The sequence below is a fragment of the Papilio machaon genome, chromosome 15, assembly GCF_912999745.1.
Source record: "Papilio machaon chromosome 15, ilPapMach1.1, whole genome shotgun sequence".
NCBI lineage: Eukaryota > Metazoa > Arthropoda > Insecta > Lepidoptera > Papilionidae > Papilio > Papilio machaon.
The window spans coordinates 2,461,356-2,484,622 of NC_060000.1; the positions used below are offsets into that span (position 1 = coordinate 2,461,356).

Genomic DNA, 23,267 nt, shown 5'->3' on the forward strand with positions numbered 1-23,267 from the left:
AAGCTTGCATTAATATAGCGATTTTGCATATTGAATTATGCTAAATATATGTATTACTAAATCTTGAAATTGATTAACAAATAATAACACTTAATGCAATGAATATTGAATTGATCCGAAAAAAAACTTGAGAGGTGTGTTGGGACACCCGGATGGAACGAAGTTCCTTTCGATTAATTAGTGAAGGAACCAATGTTTATTCTATGAATAAAAAACTTAAGTCTTCACAAGAAGTACATTTTATTTCTATGAATTTTCGTTATATATTGTCACGTCTTTGCCATGGTGAAGTAGCGCTCATTCGTCGTTAACATACTTACTATTGCAAAAAGTGTCGTGACAACTTTTCGTAAGATTTTTTTCCGTCTAGCCCCCCTTTCACAACGCGCGATAAGGAACTTCGTTCCAAAAATATTGTTTTTTTTTTTATTATTCACTTCAGTTCAGTTTTAAACTTATTACTATTTCACAATATTTGACGTGGCTTGATGGCGCAAACAAAACTACTTATTGTTTTACAAACCAATAATTAAAAAAGTATTTTTTTAATTATTATATACAAATAATTAAAAAAGTATTTTTTTAATTATTTGTTTTTTTATGTCTTAGATTTTGACCTAAAGTGAAGGTAGAAAGTGGCGCAGGATATTGAATGTAAGTCGATATTTTTCATGAATAGTTTATTTTATTACATTAATTTTGTTCTTTAAAATAAAATCACACCAATATAACAATTAGTCATAAATAGTAATCAATAAACCTTTAATATTTATGAATGAGCGGTTGAACATAAATTATAGTCAATAAAACGTAGAACATTCATTTTTGGAAGATTACAAAAAATAATCTTAAATTTTAAGGAAGACGAGATCAAATAAATGGCACGACTATGTAATTATAACCCGTCCTTCAACTGGCTTATTATTATTAAGGCACTTTTGAGTCTTATGCTAATTATAAAACATTATTATATAAACTTAAACATATTAAAGCTTCATAATGGAAGAAATATCACAATGACAATGACATTAGATGACAGGATTACCACGGACGCCATTTATTAACGTCCAAGTCGTCTACGGGAGGTCCCGGCCTAAGGTGATCTTTTTTCTCGGCATAAAAAGCGTCAAGTTGTCGTTTAGCCTCCTCTTGTTTTTTGTACTCTTGGTACTCGATCAACTTCCTTTTCTTTTTTGGCGGCAAGTTGCTATAATCCATAGGCGACTCACAATGTTCCGGAAGACTTGCAACATTTGGTTTACTGTGATCAGGCGATTCTTCATTGACGTTACGTGGTTCTAAGTTTTTCCGTGAATGTGCGACCTCGCTCACCGACACAGGCGATTTTACTTTTCTCAAGTCTAGTGTGTCGTTGTTGGTGGGGTACGATGCCATTTGGTAATCGTATTCAGCTCTGTATGCATCTTCCCTGGGCATATATCTGTGTTCCGGTTGCTCATTAAAGTCAACAACGGCGCTGTGCTCGTTCCCCCGTTTGTCCATTATGTGCTGCCTTATTTTCTGTAAAATAGCGTCCTTTGCTTCGGCCGGGACTCTGTTGAAGTAGCCATTCCGTCCGGAAGTTTGCTCTTGTGCAGGCTGTTGCAATTTATCGACTGTCGTGAGGAGACCGGCCATAGGGTAGGGTTTAGGCTGCAACTTTGCTTGTCTAGAATAAGACCATTGCTTCATTCCATCTCCCGAGTATACTGAATCTTCTGCATCCGAAGAAGATCGATCGTGATCGCTGTAGTAATGATGGCGATCGGATACAACTGAAGATGGGGAGGTGGGCGGAGAAAAAGGCGGTCTTTCCGGCACATGTATTGTCAGAGGCTGAGACGTTATAAGCCTTGATAGATGACTGATTAAATTCTGGCTGACTTTCTCATCCAAATCCGGAACCGACATGATGAATCTGCAAGCCTCCGCAGCGCATTGTCCGAATCCGGCTTGAAATTTCTTCGCTTCCAAGACTGGGTCCTTAGGGGTGTGGAGTTTCGTGAGATGGTTTACCGTTAGTTCTAGAATATCGGCCTTTTCGAGCTTACTTAAGTTGTCGTCATCGATCTGTAAAGGATTAAACACATTAAATGAAGCAGGTGCAATAGTTTCTCACGTTACGCTAGAAGAGGTCTTATATTAATATAACTGTCCGAGCAGCGGACTGTGAGCGAACCATCCTGTTTATTAATGGCCTGCACTTTTGTATTCCAGTTTCGCTCGCTCCGTACATATCCGAGTTATAAGAAGGACGACCGGTCGCAATAAAAAATAAACGGCGTGTGAATGGACGATGGATTACATTTTAAATGATGATCTTTTTTTTTTTAATTAATTATACAGTCTCGAACTGTGAATGCTGGCTTATTAATAATTCTGTGCTTAAAAATGAATTGATACAAAACATTAAGCGCATGTTACGAGTATATTAAAGTATTTAAAACTACAATAATTTGTCTTAGAATTAACATAGCTGACTGGCAAGTAATTAAATATTTATAAATCATAATAATCGAAGTTCTCCTTTTTGAATAGCTTCACAAAATCATTTTGACCGTTTTATAAAAACATATTTTCTTAAAAATCGTTACATTAAAAAAGTCTCAAAATATGAAATTATGCGTAATGAAAATCACTAAACATACCTCTAAAGCGCCCACCATGAGGTCCTTGAGTTCATCGAGGCAGCGGTTAATGCGCGCGCGCCGCTTCCTCTCCAACAGCGGCTTCGTTATCTTCTTGTACTTGGCCGTCTTGGACAGCGGCGCCGGTTCCATCACGATTTATTCTATCTGTTACCATAACACAAAGATTAGTTATTTTTACATAATTAACGGATAAATATTTGATGAATATATAACTATTACATATACACTATACGTTTGAAAACATGAATACTAAATGCGAGTTGAGAATGATAAAGTACAACAATAATACGTTTTAATCTAACTAACCTTTTAAATCAACCGGAATTTGCAATTTAAACGCAAAAGATGTATTTTAGTATTATTTTTTAAACAAATGTAAACGACTCTAGAGCCTGCCGGCTCGGAACACCCGCCTTCACCCGTGGCCCGTAATGCACTGCCTGAAAAAAGCCTTCTCCCCGCAGCGTCCCCCCTACCCCGACCTTCCCGCCCGTACCCCGGGCACGCCACCCCCGCGGCGCGCCGGGCCCATTCATGGCGAGAGCACGTGTGGCCGAGCTATCGGGTTTCCAGCATGCGTACCATACTTACCAAGTCCTTAAAATTCAAGTCTACTGGTGAAATATTTTCACTTTAAAAGGACAGCGGAACAGGGAATGGACTGATGATTACTACATAACATGATTCTATCACATCACTTCTTTATCAGTAGGGACTGTGACGAACCATCACCATCATAATAAAAAACTTTGCGATAAAGATTCATTTTTCTTTATGTTAAGTGACAGTTTATGTGATAAGTCGTTCACTTCACTTAATTTCATATAACAAGAGACTGTCGTATATATCCAGTATAAGTATTAAAATGAAGTGGTCATTGACATGGAATGATTGATTTAATTTATGAAAAAGGAACTTCCTATATAGCATTTGTTAGAAATGTATAGTTATTTACACTAGTGTGTAAACTCACACTAATTCGCACAAACTCCTTAAAAAAGGATTTTAGTTTCACGTAATAACTCTATTATATATGAAGATGAATTGTTGTTAAGACTTTTGTGGATATCCGCGTTTATCCTTTTTGCGATCCGTTTTTTTCTTTGCTAAGTAGAAAAGCGTGCACGTGTAAGATATAAATATATTCAGCTGTTTAATTAAATTTTAAATGTCAAAGCAGCGTTTTAAATATTCACATAAATCAATTCAGTTTAAAATATTCCATTTATATTAATAATTTGATAATTTCGTTATTTTATATGCCGCAAAAAATTATTTGCAAGCGATTTTGCAAAAACAATCAATATGACAGAATCAATTTGTACTATAAATGTAGAAGTTAGCCCTTGACCAGCATGATTTCTCACAATATTAGATGCAGGCCTTCATAATTTACTAAAGAAAAAAAAAATACGGGTCCTAAATAAGGTCGTAAGTCTTTTATGAGGAATATTCCTTTTTGTGCTTTCAACTTTTCGGCTATTTATTAGATGATTAAAAAAAACAAAAAACTCTCCGATCCTTCTATTACAAACCTAATAACGGCTAGTTCTTTAAATCCTCTCGCCGACTGTAATGCAACTTTTGACTTTGAAGTTAGCGCGGAAACAAAAACATTTTTCAACAAAAACTACCCTTAAGTAATAAATGGTAGAAGCACAAAGGACACAATTCGACCATAGCGGTAATTTTCAAGCAGGTAAAAATTTGGCGCGAGCCGCCTATGATTGTTAAATAGGTTGTATTTTCATTAAACCTTCTTGGTCGTTGAATAATAAAAACTTTTTACGAGTCATTAAGAAATTTAACAAAAAACTAAATAAAGAATTTTCACCAAAACTCTTTCTTTTTTTTTAATACTTTACAACTTGTTTTCAGTCATTAAAGATATTAACTTATATTTGACTTTTCAAATTTTGAGATGAATTTTTTTAAAGTAATAATTAAAAAGTTACAGTTGTTTTACTTGTAATTAGAACAGGAGTATTATTTTCCAATATTCAATAAAACGATTTTTCGTATGCATTGAAAGTAATCTGTTTTATGACTTTGAAGCGAAATTTTTAAACAACCGTTAGGTGACGTAGCAAAGTAGTTACAAAAAGTTTTAAACATTTTATGACGAGTTTAATTTCTATAGTAATAAAATGTAATAAAACAACACCTCAAATAAGACACAAGCGCTCGCCGCAGATTCAGAGACAATAGACAAAAGATAGCGGCACATTTAGTATTCATCTTTGTACTAGTTTCACACAAGGGTAGAAAAGGACAGTGACAGACAGAGCAGTACTGCTATTGTTGGAGAGAACCCATTTACATTCTATTAGTTTTATCGCCAATACAATCACCAAAAATTTCATATTAAATACTTCACAAGCAAGCCTTACATTTTGGACATACTATTTTTACTTTTACTATGTGTTGTTCTAAGTTAGCGGTGTGCGTTAAAATAATAAATTTACTGCATTTTATATTGTTCTGCCTCACTATTGTACCCTCTTGTGATTAGCTTTACCTGTTTACTTCCTGCGACGCTTTGCAAAGGATCAGCGCTCCCGCAAACAATGCTAGTCGTGCGCTTTGAACTATTGTTGCGTTAGTGTAAAAAATAAACTTAATGTTTTTGTTGTTACCGACTTACAGTATCGGCAAGACATTGAATATAATAATTCACTAAAAACATAAAACTTATATAGTCGAATAATATGGATTTATATCGATGAACCATTCGTATACCAGATTATATTGAATCAAATTTTTCTTGTTGTTGTTAAGTAAAGTTAAATATGTTGGTACCCGAAAATGATTCTCTTTAAAACAAAACGAATTTAATAGAACTCAAAAGCCATTATTCTAATTTTACTTGACATGTTTGTCAGATCGATTCCTTCAATAGCGTCAAATTTATTTCCACATATAAATGGTACTAATAATAGTTTATATTAATGAGAAACACCAAAATTACATACATGCATATACATTTATAGATAAGGATAGGCTCAAAGCAGCTGTATTTTTATTTCTGGATGCTCGCCCACACTGGTCTAATATAATGATCGTTGTATATGTTTACGTTTAAAGAAATCGTATAGAATTACAAATCAGCATACAAATTAGCTGTCGAATGTAATCACTGACACCCACGATTTAAACATGACGCTGCAGAGACTTGTAGCTTCTGTCACATTTCGAAAATCTATGGCATTAAAGTAAAATATTTAAATAAAAATAAAATTTACGAAGTGTCTATTTTGTAAAACGCCTCGTTAAGACACTAAATATATTTTTCCCTCTACTTAGATTGGTGGAAAGGCACGTGTTCAATATAACAAAAAGACACAAGACAGATGCTTATAGTTATTTACTTGACAATTAATTACGTTCATTATAATTCTAATGATGTTATATGTTTGACTCATCTCTAAGCGAGGTTTCCATTTCTACCTGTAATGAAATAATAGGCGATAATTGAATCAGGAACGTAGATAACCATTGTGCTTTGGCACTCGAGCTTTCAATATATTTTTAATTTGCCTTTATAATTAAATGTTTGTGTAAGTATCAAACGCAATCCGACGTGCATGCATGTATTATGCATCACTTCGCTTCATTAACAGTGGACGTCGGTGGTTACAGAGGCGTGGGTGTCTTTGTTTATAGCCGGTAGGGTGACCCCTTTGACTTATAATTTAGGAGACAATGTGTGACCAACAAGGATGATTGTAATCAAGGAGTAAGAAGAGATTAGTTTTACTTTTAGTCTTAGTTAGTTTTTTTCTTTAGTTCATCGTAGTTTTGCATACGTATAATCTTTTAGTTACAGGTCAGGTACATCATTTTTAAAAGCGTGTCCTGAATACTCTTTCAATTGATTTTAAGACAAGACTGGTTTCATTGACTGGTAGCATGGTAGGCTTCGATAATTCAATAGAATCTAAATATGTAAGAATACTACTATAATTATCTTAAAGTTAATTATCTATGCGATAGAGTCATTTAAATAAAGCAATTTTGGACCATCATGAATTATGATAATAGGTAATAATAAATAATAAATAAATTTTTTACCAGGTCCATTTACTAATTAAATATTTAAAAATATTTTTCACATATTTTGTAAATTAAAAAGTATTAATGGCAACCCTATATATGAGTACTATGGCACGCGTGGGAAATGGACTCTCTGATCCGTTCTCACATAGAGCTCTTGTCACACAGCGTCTTAAGTTCACGCACTTGTTCAAAAATGCTGCAAACAATACATGTACTTAAATCAAACGCGTTAAGATTCAACTTGGAATGGGTAATGATGAATGTTTTGGGTTGTTTTGGTGTCTGGCGCGCGTCAGTGGACATGATGACTTCGCGTTGAAGTGGCATATGTGAATAACGATTTATTGTTTTATTATGTTAACGAATCTGAGGTTATATTTAGATATCCTTATCGTGCCTTTAGAGAAATTGTACAAGGTAGTTTTTTACAAGTTAGTATATCACATATTTTTAAGTGCGTGAATTTCAACGACGCTACATTTATTTGAAGGCATGATCTTGTTAAAAAATCAATAAAAGCCGCAAAAAACCTGTTTATATAAGATGTGGTCTTCCATCAACTATTTCCTTTCTAGGTTAGCGCGTTAAAAAATCCGAGAATCGATTGAATCAATGCGATCTGATAAAAGCTACAAGACTGATGTCCAGTGTACTGCAAACTCAAGAAACGGTCCGTCCTGTCCCCACTCGTTTCTTCACGTTCCATCCCGCGGATACATTTGAAAGAAAATATGATGAATGATTGGGTTGACTTATAAAATATTTATAAGATTCCTGGTACCCTTGCACCCCTATAGAGATGTGACATTCACCTATAGTTTTATTGCTTTTATATAACTATCAAATATCGCGTAGAGTAAATTAAAAATACAAGGAATCAAGTTGCAAATGAACTTTAAAAATTTCCAAAAAAAATTAAAGTTATGTATGAACTTGAATTTTATTTGCCACGTTCCAGGTTTTTAATGCTACATCTTGTCTAGACAAGTATTTAAAATGCTTTAAAATGTTCAAAATTGAACTTAAAAAAAAGTTAATTATTTTATATATGTGTTTTGACATAAGTCTTAATAAATGTCGCATTATAATAAAGTTTAAACGAATTCTCAACTTTTACATATCAGCTTGACATTTATAAAAATACTAGCTGTTGCGCGCGACTTCGTCCTCGTGGAATTAAAATGAACGTAATAAGTACCGTATGTGATATTCCAGATTATGTTCTACATATGTGCTAAATTTCATCAAAATTCGGATTAAGCCGTTACGGAGATACCTTCAAACAAACATCCATCTAAACATTCGCATTTATAATATTAGTACAATGGACATATGTGACATAGTATGTTGTAAACTATTTTGCAATGGAAATCTTCTACTTAGCATCACAAATATTTAAAGCTTTAATATGGTAATTTATATTATGCACAAAAATAAAACTCTAGTCTTGTAACAGGAGACTAAATTGGCCAAAGACATGTTATTTTACTAAGAATAACCTTTCCTTTCGCTCTGCAGCTCTTCATTTTCCCTATTTATGCAAATTAAATCGTCATGTGTTAGGTGCCCCAAGAGTTACTGTCTCTGATTCTGTATAATTTTTGTTAATGTTAATTTATCAGTGATAAATACTGCCTTTAGAAGTGTTAGTGTAAATTCAGTGAAATTAAATCTAAAGTCAATTATTAAAAAAGGATAACAAAATCGTAGACGACGAAGATGAAACGGATATCTGTGGATAGTTTAAAAACTAGTTCGGCGCCCGCGCATCTAATCGCCGAACATTCTCTCTCGCCGCGTCGCGCTGGGACCGACAACAAAAGTATTTTAAAAACGAATTTTAAATACATATTATTTTAACTTCATGTTTTATACCAGTATTAACTTCATGTTATATAACAAAAACCGGAATCACATCGAATCTGGATATTGTTATTTATAGATCAAATCTAAATATATACCAATGTTATATTTTTGTGATTATTAATCCTTAATGTTTTTGTAACTTAAATAGAATTAATGAAACGTATTACCTCTAATTAACATAGGAATCGAATCATCATTTTTATAAGCCATTGCTTGTCATTGAATAATTTAAAATTTGATGTCCACAAATTTACCTCAATGGTCAATATTTGTTTCAAAACAATAAAAAAAAGATTGTGGCTGTCAAAAAAGTTAATTTCCACATTTTAATTTTTTTTCTACATAACCAATATTATTTTTGTTATGTAATTCCTTGTTTTTAATTTAATTAAAAATAATAAATTTTTATATATGTCAGTGAAACATATTAATTAGGCAATATATATATTTTTTTATTTTTTAGAGTAGAATGCTTACTTTTATTTAACATTGAATCTGTTTAGATCGTAGAATAAATTTTGATGTTTTAATTAAAATAAATTTCAAAGTAAATTCGTGACCGAGGTAATATTTATAATGTTAAGGGTCCATATTTTTTTAATTTTTACACATTATAATAGAAAAAATTTAAGTATATTAAAATAATACTTATTTTCTATATCTATCCCATTATTTAGGTATAACACCCTGTATCTTTAATGAAATTTATTATACCAAATTTATATTGTACCCATCTCAAATGTTAGCATATCAAAAGTTTAAAATTAAATGTTCAAATTAACATATTTATAAGCTTGGTAAATAATAATCCTATTAAAATGAGTGTTCTGTTAAATTATAATTAACACAGAAATGGCAAAATATATTAAATTTATTGTTGGCATTTAGGGGAAAAAATATTTTTATTTTGAAAATAAATAAAAAACTTTATAAATAATATTAGTTGTGTCGTCTTTAACTTTTAAATGATGAAGTAATTTGCTTAAAAATATTGTATACAAATGACGCAGAATTAAAAAAATAACATTCCGATCACTGATTGCTCAATACTGCACTTTTTTTCTTTGAAATCATTTGCTAAAGTCAATCTTTATCGATTGTCAAATGTTACCCCTTTCAAAAGTCGATACAATAATTAATCATAGTATATTTAGTTGTAATTGTGTTTTGCTGTCTGTACAGAAACTGTTAGTCTTTAGCTATCTGTCAAAATTCGCCGCGACCGGTGAGCTGGCCGTGGGAACGGGAGACGATTGATTTTCTCAATAAATCGCAAATTATATCTTCAAACAACAGCAGAACAACGCTTTTCTTGCTATCACTATGGTATAATTATTATTTTATCGGTGTTATACGTTACGATTTAAATAAATATCGTCGCATATGCGTTACTTAAACACTTGAGAGATATTGATAATACTTTTGTAAAATAAAAGTAATTATGTGTGTATGTAATATTATTTTAAAGAGCAAAATAAGATTTAAAAATAACGTACAAGTTTTTAATGATTTTGAAGCATCGTTCGGGACGCTTGCCGCGCGAGCATACAATCCGTGAAAATCGTCAGATTTACTACCGCTCCCCGTCGGGCGTCAGTTTTTTTTATGTTCATTTATTTTATGGTAATAATTTATGGAATTGTTCTTGTAGTTTTATAATAATAATTTAAAAGTGAGATTAAATTCATTACTGAGTAAATCGATACTGGAAATGCGTCATTCTAACAACTGCGGGGATATTTTCTGATGACTGTTATAATAAGTATTTACTATTATAATAAACATTTTGTAAGTTTTTAGACGGAAATTTGACATAAAATTAAATTTTATCGCATCATTTCAAAATAAATAAAACACGTTTGGTATCTAATTTTATGTTCAATGAAACGACTTTTAAGAATTCATTATGGTATTGACGATTTTCAAACAACCCACTAATTTAAGTTTATATTGGGCTATAAAGAGGATTGAATGGGCGGCACGGGTCAGCGATTATAGTGCTTAGACAAGTCGCTTCTCTGTAAGAACTGTTACGTTAAGATATAAATTAGTTAAAGATTATAAATTAAGCTTTAAAATTTTAATCACCAACTTGTTAAGGTGAATTTTTATCGATTTACGTTGCTTTTGAAGATTGCTCAAAAGACGAACAGAGGAAATTTTTTTTTTGAGATTTTACATTCATTTGGCTAGTTTCTTTTAACTACTATAAAGCAATATATATAATACCTACATACAAGTTCAACAAGATAATACTTAATTCATGATAGTTTTTTAGGAATTCAAAATATTAGATATAAAATGTTAACTAATTATTTTTCTAAAGATAGTGGCATACAACTGAGCATTCTATTGAATCCTTTTAATCTTTGGACATTCGTTTTAAAACGATTGTATACCGCGAGACGGATCCATTTTCGGTACGCATATAATTTACTATAATTAGGTGCATTCTCGCTAAAGTTAATTAAGAAACAGCCTTTGTAAGGAGGATTATTTATTTTCGTACGGAACTAATAAACTTCTAAATTACTGGAACGATTTTAGATTTTTTTGCAATTAGAAAGCTACATTAACACAGATTAACAAATTTTTTTGAAATCCGCGAAGACTTGTCACGGACGATAGCTAGTTTAAAACAAATAAACTCATATCAATAATGTAATCAAATGTAGTGAAAATTCTCATTATGATTACATACAAAAACAAAGGAAGCGTTGTTTTTCCTAAATTAAAGACTCCAACTGCCATACACAAAGTCGTTAAATGGTCACTAAGGCAGAAACTTAGGGTAGATTCTATATATACAGTAAGCGTCAGTAACCATTTATTTACCTGACTATAACAGTAACGGTTGTTTATTTTCTAGTTGTTAAGGTGGGCGTTACTTGACGCCTTTGACTAGCATGCATATTACAGTTAAATTAAATAAATTTTAGATCTCTTTGAAGGTAGTTAAATCTCCCATACATATGTATATCCATTTTCGCGTTACAGCCGCACTGTCGTTTAATAGATAAATACTTGAGAAGTCTCATAATGTTGATTTTATAAGATATTTTATTTTATTTCGACACTAAGTGTTTCTTCCGCACTCTGAATAGTTATGTGGCCTCCCTTTGTGTTGGTTCAGCATATAATTCTACCCTGCGGTTCACCCTAATGATCAATTACCGACTATGAATACGGCAGTAAGACGTGGCATATTCCGATGGTTATGTAGCAAATTGTTACCACTTAGGATCATACTATGGGTTGTATCGGAATAGTGACGGTATGTTGATTGTGTAACGCGGTAGTGGGGGGCGTGCTAGGGAGGGGGGGAACATGTAAATGGCGGTGCTGTTGGCCGCAGCGCTCGCGACCGTGGGAAAACTATCGCCCGTGGCGGCTCAGACACAGGGCCGCATTCATTACAGAATTAACTTATAATCATAAATTAGTTTCACTAAGTGAAAAATTATAAAAATATTGCGTTAAAAATTACTTTTCTTTTTCTTAATTTATCTAGACGTTTTTACAAACCAAACGTTAAACTGCGAATATCTCGGATAGGAGCAACTCAACTCGCAAGTAAACATGAACTATGAGAAGAAAAAACGCGGATTGAACAGCAAGTATTTTGGAGACGAGCCTGAGCTCATTTCTTTCTAACTTCATTTTATACACCCTTCTCTACCTAAAACTTTTCTATTTATTGTAAAATAAGCTAAGCTCAATTTACTGATGATAATAATATGGTAATAGTTCTGAGTCCGTCCACTGACGCTCGTGCAGCGCGCACGGGCGCGTGACGGCGGCGCGAGCCGCTCACGAGCTGCGACGTGCGACTGCCTGCTCACTGCTCAGATCCACTGTGGGATCGATACTTTAATTTATTCCTTCATTTGACACTAACTGCCCACTGCCCAGTTCCCGCATAGATTCAAGAGTTTCCTGGACAGACAACAATGACACTTTTGTCTTTTTGGTTTTTAAGAATTCCGCGTGCCCTTTATTCTTAAAACAAAAGAATGCTTTATAGAGTTAAGTATGGACTAGTGAAAAGCTGAATTTGAGTGAACTCGAATTTATTCTGTATACGAAGGTTTGAATTTGATTTGTAAATAAATTTTATTTTTTCTGTTAAAGTAATTTGTAGCTGAACAAAGTTTACGAAATTTTAAGTATCTATTCATAAAAATATCACATATTATCATCTATTTGAATTTGAATTTATTTCTATAAGCCTTACCTTCCGTGACTTTGTGAACTAGAATTTAAATATCTATTAAGTGGCAAAAAAATCATCATCAAATTATGTGTCCGCGTCATCGATACTTTAGATGTGTTGCCACTCGCTACTTATTTACATAATCTATTTTTAGCAAAGATATTACGATAGATAAGACAAATGATTATTAATAATTGACATAAATACATTTTTACAATGTTTTTAAGTCCTTGACTTCTAAATTACATTTTCTTACTTTTAAGATGAAAATATTAAGAGCTTACAGTAGGTATGGGAAGCTATAATTATTAATAATTGTCATTCTTATAGCGGAACTGGGAATCAATGGACAACAACAAATGGAACTAATAGTTTCTCGTTAAATCTTATATACTAAAACTATTTTTTTAACCTACAATGTGACAAAGTAAAGCGACCGCTGCCCATAGACGACCGCATTTGCATATTTGTTGTCTACTCACAAAAAGCCTAAATTTTTCCCATACCTACCAACCTATGCGTCCCCTCCTCAGCCAAATCCACGTCGACTTATCGCCCTCCTTTCTTTACAAGAAAAGGGTGACAAGAGGCAGGAGAATATAGTTTGGCCTCTAGCTGTACATACATCTGACGAAACGCGGCATGACTTCGACTTCACACCCTTCTTCTGTGCGGTCGTGGTATTTCACCAGTTGAGCCTATTCGTATAATTGATGTGGTTATTGCGGACTCTACCACTGTTAAAATGTATTTCTAAATAAAAATAATATTCTATATATACGAATGGACTTCATAAGTATTTTCCTCACACATTTCACCTACTCTACTAAGCAGTAGAGTGTAAAATGCTCTATTATAGTAAACACTTTCTCACTCCAATTTACTCTTCAGAGTTTTGAATTAAAAGCTTCGTTACAAAGCCTAAGCACTTTAACACTTAATACCGCAATACTTTTTCTGCTATCAATTAACTCTACTTCCTCGACAACAGGGAGGTCAGCACGATTCTAATTGCTGGATATTGCTTTATTTCTTTTTACTGACAGGCGCAAGTGAATCTATAGATAGTCCATTAGGCTGTCTACCCATTGCTCCACTGCAGACAAGATCTAATGTTATGATTATTAGTATAATACAAAGCGACTACTCCATTTTTAAATAATTAACACATATAAAGATAATTGTTAAATTAACGTTCTTAAGATTCTAATCTTTAAGCATAGAATAACAGATTTGAAAGTTCTTTGCGTAATAATCAAAATATGTAGCTTGAAAATGTTCACAAATGCATATTCAAAGAATTATATGTATGTTGATACATATCCATAAGCGATGCAACAATATCTCTGGTACAATGAGGTTTTCTTATAACATCCTTTTGCATTTAATTTTCGCATAACGAGCATGTAACTCTATGTTCAATTGCAATTATGTATTTATCTATATTGCTCAGTTTGTGTCTCACATACATGTCTATGAGCAACGGTCGCCTTGCTATTTCGGCAAATCCAGGTTGCCGTTTGTTTGCTTGCCATTTTTTGATATAAAAAACAAGGGGTTACTGAAATATAATAGCAGCATCTCAAGGGGCAATGTTTTTCTAAAACAGTGCTTGGCTTTCATTGATTATTCAGCTCTTGGTTTCAAAAATTTTAACAAACTCTTGCTTATTAAAGTCTTTAAAATAATACATTTGACGGCTCGGTCAAGCAAAACACTTTCACCACTTTTTCTAAAGGTTATGAAATATTATTCTGCCAACATATATAACGTAAATAAACACATTGTGTTACCGGATATCGTATCTTTAAAAATAGTAAAAGTCAAAGGTATCGATTCGCGTTGCTCCGAACTTCCGGTCTTACTTAAATCTTCATATCTCTATTTGTTAGAAAAGACCTTTCGCATAAAAAGAACTCCAACTGATTCGATAAGCGAATCATGGTTATTAAGGTATGATAGTTTATAGTAAGTTTAGCATCTACTAGTCTATTATTAACTTTATTAACAAGAATATTTTTAAACCTAAAAATGTGTCATCTGTGTCATGATTCTATTTAAACAAAGAATGGTGCCTTGTTTTGAGTTTAACGGGCTTGATTATGCGTTTAAAATTCACACTGCGTCGCACTGAATTTGGAATTTACGTATTTTACGGCAATTCCGCCTTTACTTGAATATAAACTTTACACTGATGAAGTCAGCGCCAATCTTGATATGAAGGAACTGATACAAATGGTTACCCACGTGACATATATTTCTGTCACTAAGCCATAAACCAACATTAGATCGTTGTAAATTCCTTCGTGAATACACTGATTTAACTATAAGCATAATTAATCTTAAAAAGATTTAGTTAAAACATAGATGTTTGTCCCTATGATCCTCAAAATAAGTATTGCTTTTAAATAATTATTAATAATAAATTTACTCAACCTTTTTATTCATATTATATAATATATTCTTTCTAATAAAAAATTATCAAAACATTACCATTTTTCTATTTAGGTAGTTGCTGTTAAATATAAAATACTAATACAACGTTATTGTTTACGTGTAAAAAAAAAGTTAGCACTATTTTGATCAGTTACTAAATCATAAATCGAACATCCAAATTGTTATTATATTTTAAACTATCCTATTACGTTAACAAATTTAAGCGTGCACAATATCGATATTAAAACAAAGATATTGCTATTTCCAAGCTGAATAACTCACGGCTCATAACAGAATCCAAATTGCCAGTATCTGTTGTTTTCACCAGAGCTTCCCACGGTGAGGTGCACGCAACCACAAGCTTCAATTATACTGGATCGAACTAATTTCTGAGTACGCTCGCGCCTGAATCTGATACGCGGGAACGGTGGGAAGTCAATAGAAGCTTCGTCGAATTGTTGCACGCGCGGACAATCATTAACTCATTTATTGCACACAAAAACATTTAAACTATTATTTATAAATAGACGGGACATTTCCCACCAAACCATAAACCTACAAAAAATTATTCGATATAATTTTGTAGTCTAGTTTGACACATGTGACAGATATCGCTAATGTCGAATGTGCATGAATACTTACTTGTAGGAAAGAGTTCGTAATGTCCAGTCTATAAATAATACTCGTATTTTATTTAAACTTCTTTTGCACAAAATTCAGCTATGTTGCGTAATATTAGATGAATCAATCATTAGTCAATTGATATTTTCCCGACAGTGGAAGGAAATGTTTTTGACCAGCGTTAGTGTAAATTACCGTGGGTTTCTAAAAACAAAATCTCTGTTTTAAAACATAGGTAACTCTGTGCTGTCAAAGATAATGACAGGGATGACTATATGTTTTTACAGATATTTTGGACACTGAAACCTACGGTTAGTTGAATTTGAATTTGTCATCGTCGAAACTAAAATTGTATCGTTGTGTCTCGAGAATCGCGTCGTGCGCTCTCCTTACACACAACGTTAAATCGTCGACACGAATCGTCTATTTTATAGTTTAGCGACTACATGTCAACGATATAGATTTATTACTCTTTCTTGAAAATTGCAGCGACTTTTCTCTCGTGACAAACAGGTTGCGAGCGACTGTCTTTGTCGATGAGATAGAAATGTCGAAGACGCGCGCTATGTACGAACCTCTATGACATTGTATTGCGTAAGTCGACTAAAATCGCCGAGTTTCGAAGATTTTAATAGCCTTGTGTACGAAGGCCCTAAAAGGAATTACATTATTATTCATCTTTGCTTCCTCTGTTATTCTATAACTGTTCATTTGAACAATTCTAATAGATTTGTAAAATATTCTTATGTTTTTTCTAAAGACATTATAATACGTATAACGTTTACTAAAACTGGACATACTAATTTAATTTGAATGAGATTTTATGTATCAAAATAAAACATCCTTTTGAATTTCTATATCTGAATTTGTCTGATGAATAAAAATTTTAGTGAGGAAATTCAATGAGTACATGAAATAATATTGTATTATGCATTTAAGTGTTTCGTTTATTTGTCAAAGCTTTTAAGAAAAATCTCTAGATTTGAATATTTTTGCATGTTTTCTATTATACTTTCGAGATCATCGTATCATAATATATCGAAATTGTATCGGACATTCATTTATTTAAATTTGTGTTCAGAATCTGGGGTTTGACATTAAACAAAGTCTATCGAATTACAACACATTTTTATTATTCTTTTGCGTATAAACTTAATTATTAGGCTAAGTTCTTAATTTTGACCTTTTTTATTCAACCGAGCTATATATTATATCACAGATTAACTTAAACGCTACGGTACTTTATAAGTGTTAAACAAAAGATAAGCGAACGCCGACGTGGAAGACGTTAAAATCAGGTATACAATAATAACAGAGTTTAAAACAAAAAAACCTTATTTTATTAAATTAAAAACAAAACTTCAACAAGCAAAGCGAACGAATCACGATTCGTTTTTCAACACACATAGGTTCTAGGAACGTTAACTGGGTCAAACATAACTCTATATCACACATCCGGTCACACAGTCCTGGAAGTATAGCTTGCGAGATCAGGGACACGTTGGCATCATCTCAGCGGCGGTCACCAGGGTCGCCACATTGATTGGGCGGGGTCGGGCTCGGAGGCGGGGCTGTGCGGCGGCGAGGGCGGCGCGTACGCCCGCTTCGAGCTCACCTCTTCGCCGCCCTGCCCGCCCTGCCCGCTCGCTTCTGCTGTTCTCTTCGCGCCTCGCTCGTGCGGACCCATAGCCAGGGTTTGCTGTGGATGGGGGCCCGGTATTGCCTGCAAAGGCGTGGGTCTGGCAACCCCGCCGGGCGCGATCGGCTGCGGCTGCACGACCTGAGGACTTTCCAACCTCCGTATGCAGTTGCTGAGGTGCTGCAGGAGTCTTGCGCCCGCCTGAGGGTCCACCGGACCCTGTCTTTGCATCGCATTCGCGGCAAGGGTGGCGTTTGCAATAAACTGGGATACTTCAGTCGCACATTGAGTGAAGCCCGCACGGAATCGCTCCGCATACGACATTTCAGGTTTCAACACTAGTTGCCCTCTCCTCTTAAGGCTGTGAAGGTGTCGTACTGTTAGTTCGAGAATGTCGGCCTTCTCTAGTTTGGAGACGTTTTCGCCTTCCGCCTGCAGGGCTGTGACCATTAGGTCCTTGAGTTCGTCGAGGCAGCGGTTGATGCGGGCGCGTCGCTTCCTTTCTAGCATGGGCTTCATGACCTTCCTGTACTGATAGGTTCGGGACACTGGCTCCTCATCGTGAGGCGGCGCGGTGTATACGCCGTGCGGCGGGGACATGGCTCTCGTGGGCAGGATCATTGGTGCGTCGCGCGCGGCGGTCACAATACAAGTGAGGCGCGCGCCGACGCACTGCTGCTTTTATGCGCCCTACACCGATTGTGGCAAAACGCCCGTGATAAAAATAGGGGTGGCGATTCAGAGAACGTTCATTTCTGGTTTAAAAAAAATCACTTATTATTAAAAATATTAAGTTAGTATTTATTTTTCTATTGTAAGTAGTAAATTTTTGTTAAATTAAAGAAGTTTCAGATTTATATTTAACTTTAGCTTTTTATATTTTATAGTTTAAACTTTAAATATTTCATTAAAATATACATTTAAATACACATTAATGATATAGAATACATATTATATATTGTATAATGAATTTGTAAATAAGTGTTTAGACTGATTGCATAGATTTTAGAAATCGCTAAAATCACTCTTTAATATAAAAACTCACTATGCGCCAAAGATTATTAAAAATGATCTAATAGAAATATAAGACGTAAAATATGGTCCTACTTTTATTTTTTTAATTATTATTATTTTAACTATTAGAAACAGCGTCTTTACTATACGTGAGCAGCTGTGTGCCCAGACATCTAGGGAGTCAGCTGATGGCACCTGGGCCGCACGCGTTCTCACGCGCTTCGCACCCTCCGCGCCCTTTGCGTCTTACAGACAGACGCACAGCCAATCCCCAACACTCGTGGACATTTATAACAGCTGTCAATGTAAAGATTTTTAAATTGCTCAAATGGAACAAAGCTATTTAACACATTTTGCTATAGATGATATCCATTTTGTATTTTTTCTCTTAAAAATCTATGTTACATTTATGTAATAATAGTAAGTACTAGGCACCACATTACTTCGCATTCAAAGTTTTTTTTAAATAATTTTTTTTACGTTAATTGAAAAATTTGAGTTACGATTCCTTTAAAGGAAACTAATTTTAATTTTAATATTTTTGATGATGTGACAGCCCTGATGTTAAAGCTGTGGCGGCGACAGAGTTCGCGCGGTGCGTTATCGCCTCCTTCGCACACCAACTGACGGACCGATGCATAGAAATTATACACTTTTTGCACGAGTACTTTTTAAATTATTTGTGGCCTAGATAAAAATGAGCGCAATTATTATATTGACGTTATTGCTGAACTACTGGAATGTGCAATGTGAATAGAACCTCTTTTTTCGTCTGTCACTGGTGCTCGATTTATAATCTTACTGTAATATTGATTCGAGGAAACGTAAGATATGTAAACATTGTTTTAATTAGTCATGCGAAAACAATCGTGGAGGTGTAAGCGTTGAGCGTTCCCAGCACCGCTAGTCAGCGCTCGGCGCTCGTCGACCTATTGTGCGGTCGGGGCCTACATGACGCTACTTACTCTAATTCTGTCTCACGCGCCCAGACACCGAAACGTCTTAAGTGTCGACACGCGTCTTTGTTACGAACGGAAAGTACCGCTTCTCTCGACCCACTCGACGCTTACGGCTTTTTAATAATAAGGCTGTATCGGAGTATAGTAACGGAAGGCCGTAAGCGACGCTCCGCTGGGTGGCGTTCGAGACATTCCTCTGTTGAAGTCGGCATCGTGGGAAAGGCCGTTTCGCTCGTGTTCCCACACACTCCGCCGGCACAAGCCAACCGATAAATTATCATAATACCATTGTGAGTGAGACGATACCAAGAAATTTTATACTTCATCAATCGCCGCGCTGAATACATTAGGCGCGTGGTAGCGTTTTGACGGGGACATCGGCGCACGGTCAGTCAGTTCGAAACAACCCCAACCAAATTCTTATTCTTTGTACATATTATCTATCCATTTTTTATCGAACTAATTAATTAATTAAAAGTGATATTGTAAATTTGATTTACGTTTTAAAAGCATTGATAGTGTTTTTTTTTTTCAAATTGACCGGTTAATCTTCGTAGTGTTAAGGCAAATCGCCTTGGGCGGTCCTATGAACATAATATATTTATACATTGTACTCCGGAAAGATAAATAAAGTATTTCGTTAATTTTTTTGATAAAAAGTGATAAATACTACATCTATTTATTAAAAAAATGATTATTTAATATTTAAACGTAGAAAATGACATCAATATATACAATTCAACTTAAATTTATCACTTTTAACCAGTAGAGTTTTGAGGTTTTCGATAAGATTGGAAAATCTTAAGACTTGTCTTTTGATATGACTGAGTTTATTTACAATTCGTGGTATTTTCTTTTCTCAAATGGAAATTGAATTCTGTAATAACAAGCTTAAGTGTTATAACCAAGAAAACTTCGTCACCGTCAAATTTTCAATTGAAGAAGTTGTTACCAACTTTGCCTAAAGGTTGATCCACGTGGCATAAATCTATAGCAGTATTATATATTAATAAAAAGATTATTCCACTTGATTTTATATTAACATATTATCATTTTACGAAGGCTATGTGTCATATAAATAAAAAAGCTTAACCGGTTAGATTTTACATACATTAAGTAAGCCGATTTTATCCATCAGTTTAAGCAATAAATTATTATTCTTTATGGATACATATTTAATTTTTTTTGTCGAATTATTTTATTCTGCCTATTTGTAGATATACCAGTTTAAAGTATATGCATATATTCTAACAGGTCGCGAGTTCCCTAGAAAACGAAGCCGAAAAAAAACTCAATGACAGAATAATATTCCTGATGGTTTTTTTCATAATATCTCCGCCGTCTCAAAATATATATTTTTTTAATTATTATAAAGCAACTGATTTTATAGGATAATTATATAACATATTACCCTATTTTAGAATGTCACTATGTAAGTTAACTCTAAGTTAGTTCTAAGTTTAAAAGTTTAGACACTGGTTAGTTAAACACGTGGTTTAAACCAATGACCCTTTTTTACCCTATATATGTATCACTACAATGTACTTCATTATTTGTTGACATGGATGGCGTTTTGCAAGCCTACGCATAGTAGGTAATGTTTCAATAACCATGATTTGTCAAAAATCCGCGCCGGGCGCGATAAAGAGTTGTCGTATATTTAACCTAAAATATATTTGAAACACTAAGTTTTTTATGGTAAGGCCCGTAATTTTTAACATAAAAACAATCGTTTACCGGACGGTACGGACGGACTGAGGATTTCTCGCAGATGTGTATGTATTTATATCATACTAATATTATTTTTTAATACATTCGAATGAAGTATTGGTGCCAAGTAATATTTTTGGAAAAAAAAATCATATCATTAATACTTTTGTAATAAATCAAGTAGTTTTAATACATGTTAATTCTGAATACATATTTATTAATTGCCTTTAAAAACCGGTCGAGTAAATCTTGTGGTAAACAAATATTAATCAGAATACAAATCAAAACGCTCCTTAATATTTTGCGAATGCTTATTATCAATCTAACGAAGTGCTTATATTTATATCCAACAATAAAGTTTATTACATAAAAAATTTTTGCTAAGACTCTTAAAGAAATATTAAATTTCCGCATGGTAATAATGTTCTCGTAAATTGCTATACTAATTACCAACAAAGAATTAATCAGTCACAATATTTTGATAACATTCCACGTCATACCAAAATTAAATGAAATGCAATTTTCATTCGAGATTCTTGTGGGCGATTTTTTACTATAGGTATCTCCAACCTATTTATCTGTTAACATAAAGTGTAATAAGTAAATCTTACTAATGTTATAAATGCGAATATTTAGATGGATAAATGGATGTTTGTTTGAAGGCATCTCCAAAACGACCTAACCCATCTTGATGAAATTTGGCATAGTTGTAGGTAGAACATGGCCTGGAAGAACACATAGGGTACTAATTGAGTTTTTTTTGATCCGCGCAAACGGAGTTACGAGTCATAGCTAGTAAAAAATATATTCAAGTGCAATTTACTTAATAAAATCATTACGTGTATCAAAAAACAGTAATAAAAATTCATGAAATGTTTAATAATCTATACAGAAATTTTTACGTTACCCGTCCCTGCAAGAATTCGAGTAATACAATAAAAATTACCGTATTTTCGTAGAATTTTCGGGTGTATTGAACTGTAGGCGAGCGTCTTATTTGCACTGTCCATAGGTATCTGGAATTAATCTGTATAAATCAACACGGTGCCAATGTTTACTCCGGGCACTTGATATGAAAAAAATCACTTTATCATCATGTGACTGAAATAAACAGGTTGCTACACCTTGTATGGCCGCGGACTCCAGTTCTAATATTTAGTGTCAATAGTTATCCTTATCTAAGACGCTATGACCTGCGCCAAAGATAAGGTAATCGATACTAAATTGCCGAATTAAGGTTGGGAGTGAACCGATTTTTAATTTCTTCGGTTTGAGAATATTTAGCAGTAATTGAATAATACCATTAGACTTTTGTGCGTCCCATAGAATAATCCAAATCAGATTTCTGTCTCATAAACAAACAACGCAACTACATATTTGAAATCAGATGTTCGTGTTTAAAAGCGCATTAAGTGTTAATTAATATAGAAAATAGAAACAAATAGATACTTATAATGATCAGAGTAAAGATGTTTTAAAAATAGAGGGTTAATGTTTTAGGTACCTACATAAAATTAACTTGTCTTACGGCAAGAAAGCCAGAACATTAATTAATAGCAAAGAGTAATTCTGTTTAGATTTATTGTTTTTTCAATTGATCAATGTAGTTTATTGGTACTCAGATACCGAAAGCAGACATTACCTCTACCCTAAACCGCAGAACCGGTTTTACGAATGAGGTGACATTCAATTAGTACTCTTTACCGGATTATTGACTTTTTAAAAAATTAAAGCCCAGTTTATCGCTGGTTTGCAAATGGAAAAATGTAAACTCATACTAGTAGTGCTACAGTTGTAAACTTGTAAATTGTCACTGTAATTACAAACACGTCACGTCGGCAACCCTGGTATAGCAAAGGCAAGCGTTTCGCGCACGCCTACTGCCACGCCTGTGTCTACAAACATGCCGGTATTGTGCAAACACCGCGCCGGCCACCGCGGCCACTCATAACTGTTTACAGATAGCGCGCCGGCTACCGCCACCATGCCTACACCAACTATACCAATGAAAATAATAATTGAAACCTAACAAAGTCATCATTATTATTTTTTAAAAGAGAAAGGGGAAATCGACCAGATGATCATCGACACTCATGCACATC

At 33.8% G+C, this 23,267-nt stretch overlaps 2 protein-coding genes across 3 annotated transcripts; both read right to left on the reverse strand.

The window, feature by feature from the left end:
* Positions 1-785: 785 nt before the first annotated feature.
* LOC106721057 lies at positions 786-22,302 on the reverse strand. Of its 2 annotated transcripts, none has more exons than XM_014515923.2 (3): positions 22,112-22,302; positions 2,649-2,795; positions 786-2,070 (listed from the first exon to the last, which is right to left on the reverse strand). In XM_014515923.2, exons 2-3 carry the CDS (start codon positions 2,778-2,780, stop codon positions 1,042-1,044), a joined length of 1,161 nt encoding a protein of 386 aa, XP_014371409.2. In that variant the 5' UTR covers positions 2,781-2,795; positions 22,112-22,302; the 3' UTR covers positions 786-1,041. The 2 variants fall into 2 exon arrangements, with proteins under 2 accessions (XP_014371409.2, XP_014371408.2); XM_014515922.2 differs by lacking the exon at positions 22,112-22,302 and adding an exon at positions 2,958-3,071.
* Positions 17,047-18,185, reverse strand: LOC106721058 (enhancer of split mbeta protein). Its single transcript, XM_014515925.2, has one exon. It carries the CDS (start codon positions 18,101-18,103, stop codon positions 17,366-17,368), a length of 738 nt encoding a protein of 245 aa, XP_014371411.2. The 5' UTR covers positions 18,104-18,185; the 3' UTR covers positions 17,047-17,365.
* Positions 22,303-23,267: the final 965 nt, after the last annotated feature.

Bases quoted from the DNA above. Each gene is read 5' to 3' on its own strand.
- LOC106721058 (XM_014515925.2), bottom strand. From the start codon at position 18,103: ATGATCCTGCCCACGAGAGCCATGTCCCCGCCGCACGGCGTATACACC.
- LOC106721057 (XM_014515923.2), bottom strand. From the start codon at position 2,780: ATGGAACCGGCGCCGCTGTCCAAGACGGCCAAGTACAAGAAGATAACG. The intron at 2,071-2,648 runs GTATGTTTAGTG...AATCCTTTACAG, and splicing joins TCATGGTGGGCGCTTTAGAG to ATCGATGACGACAACTTAAG.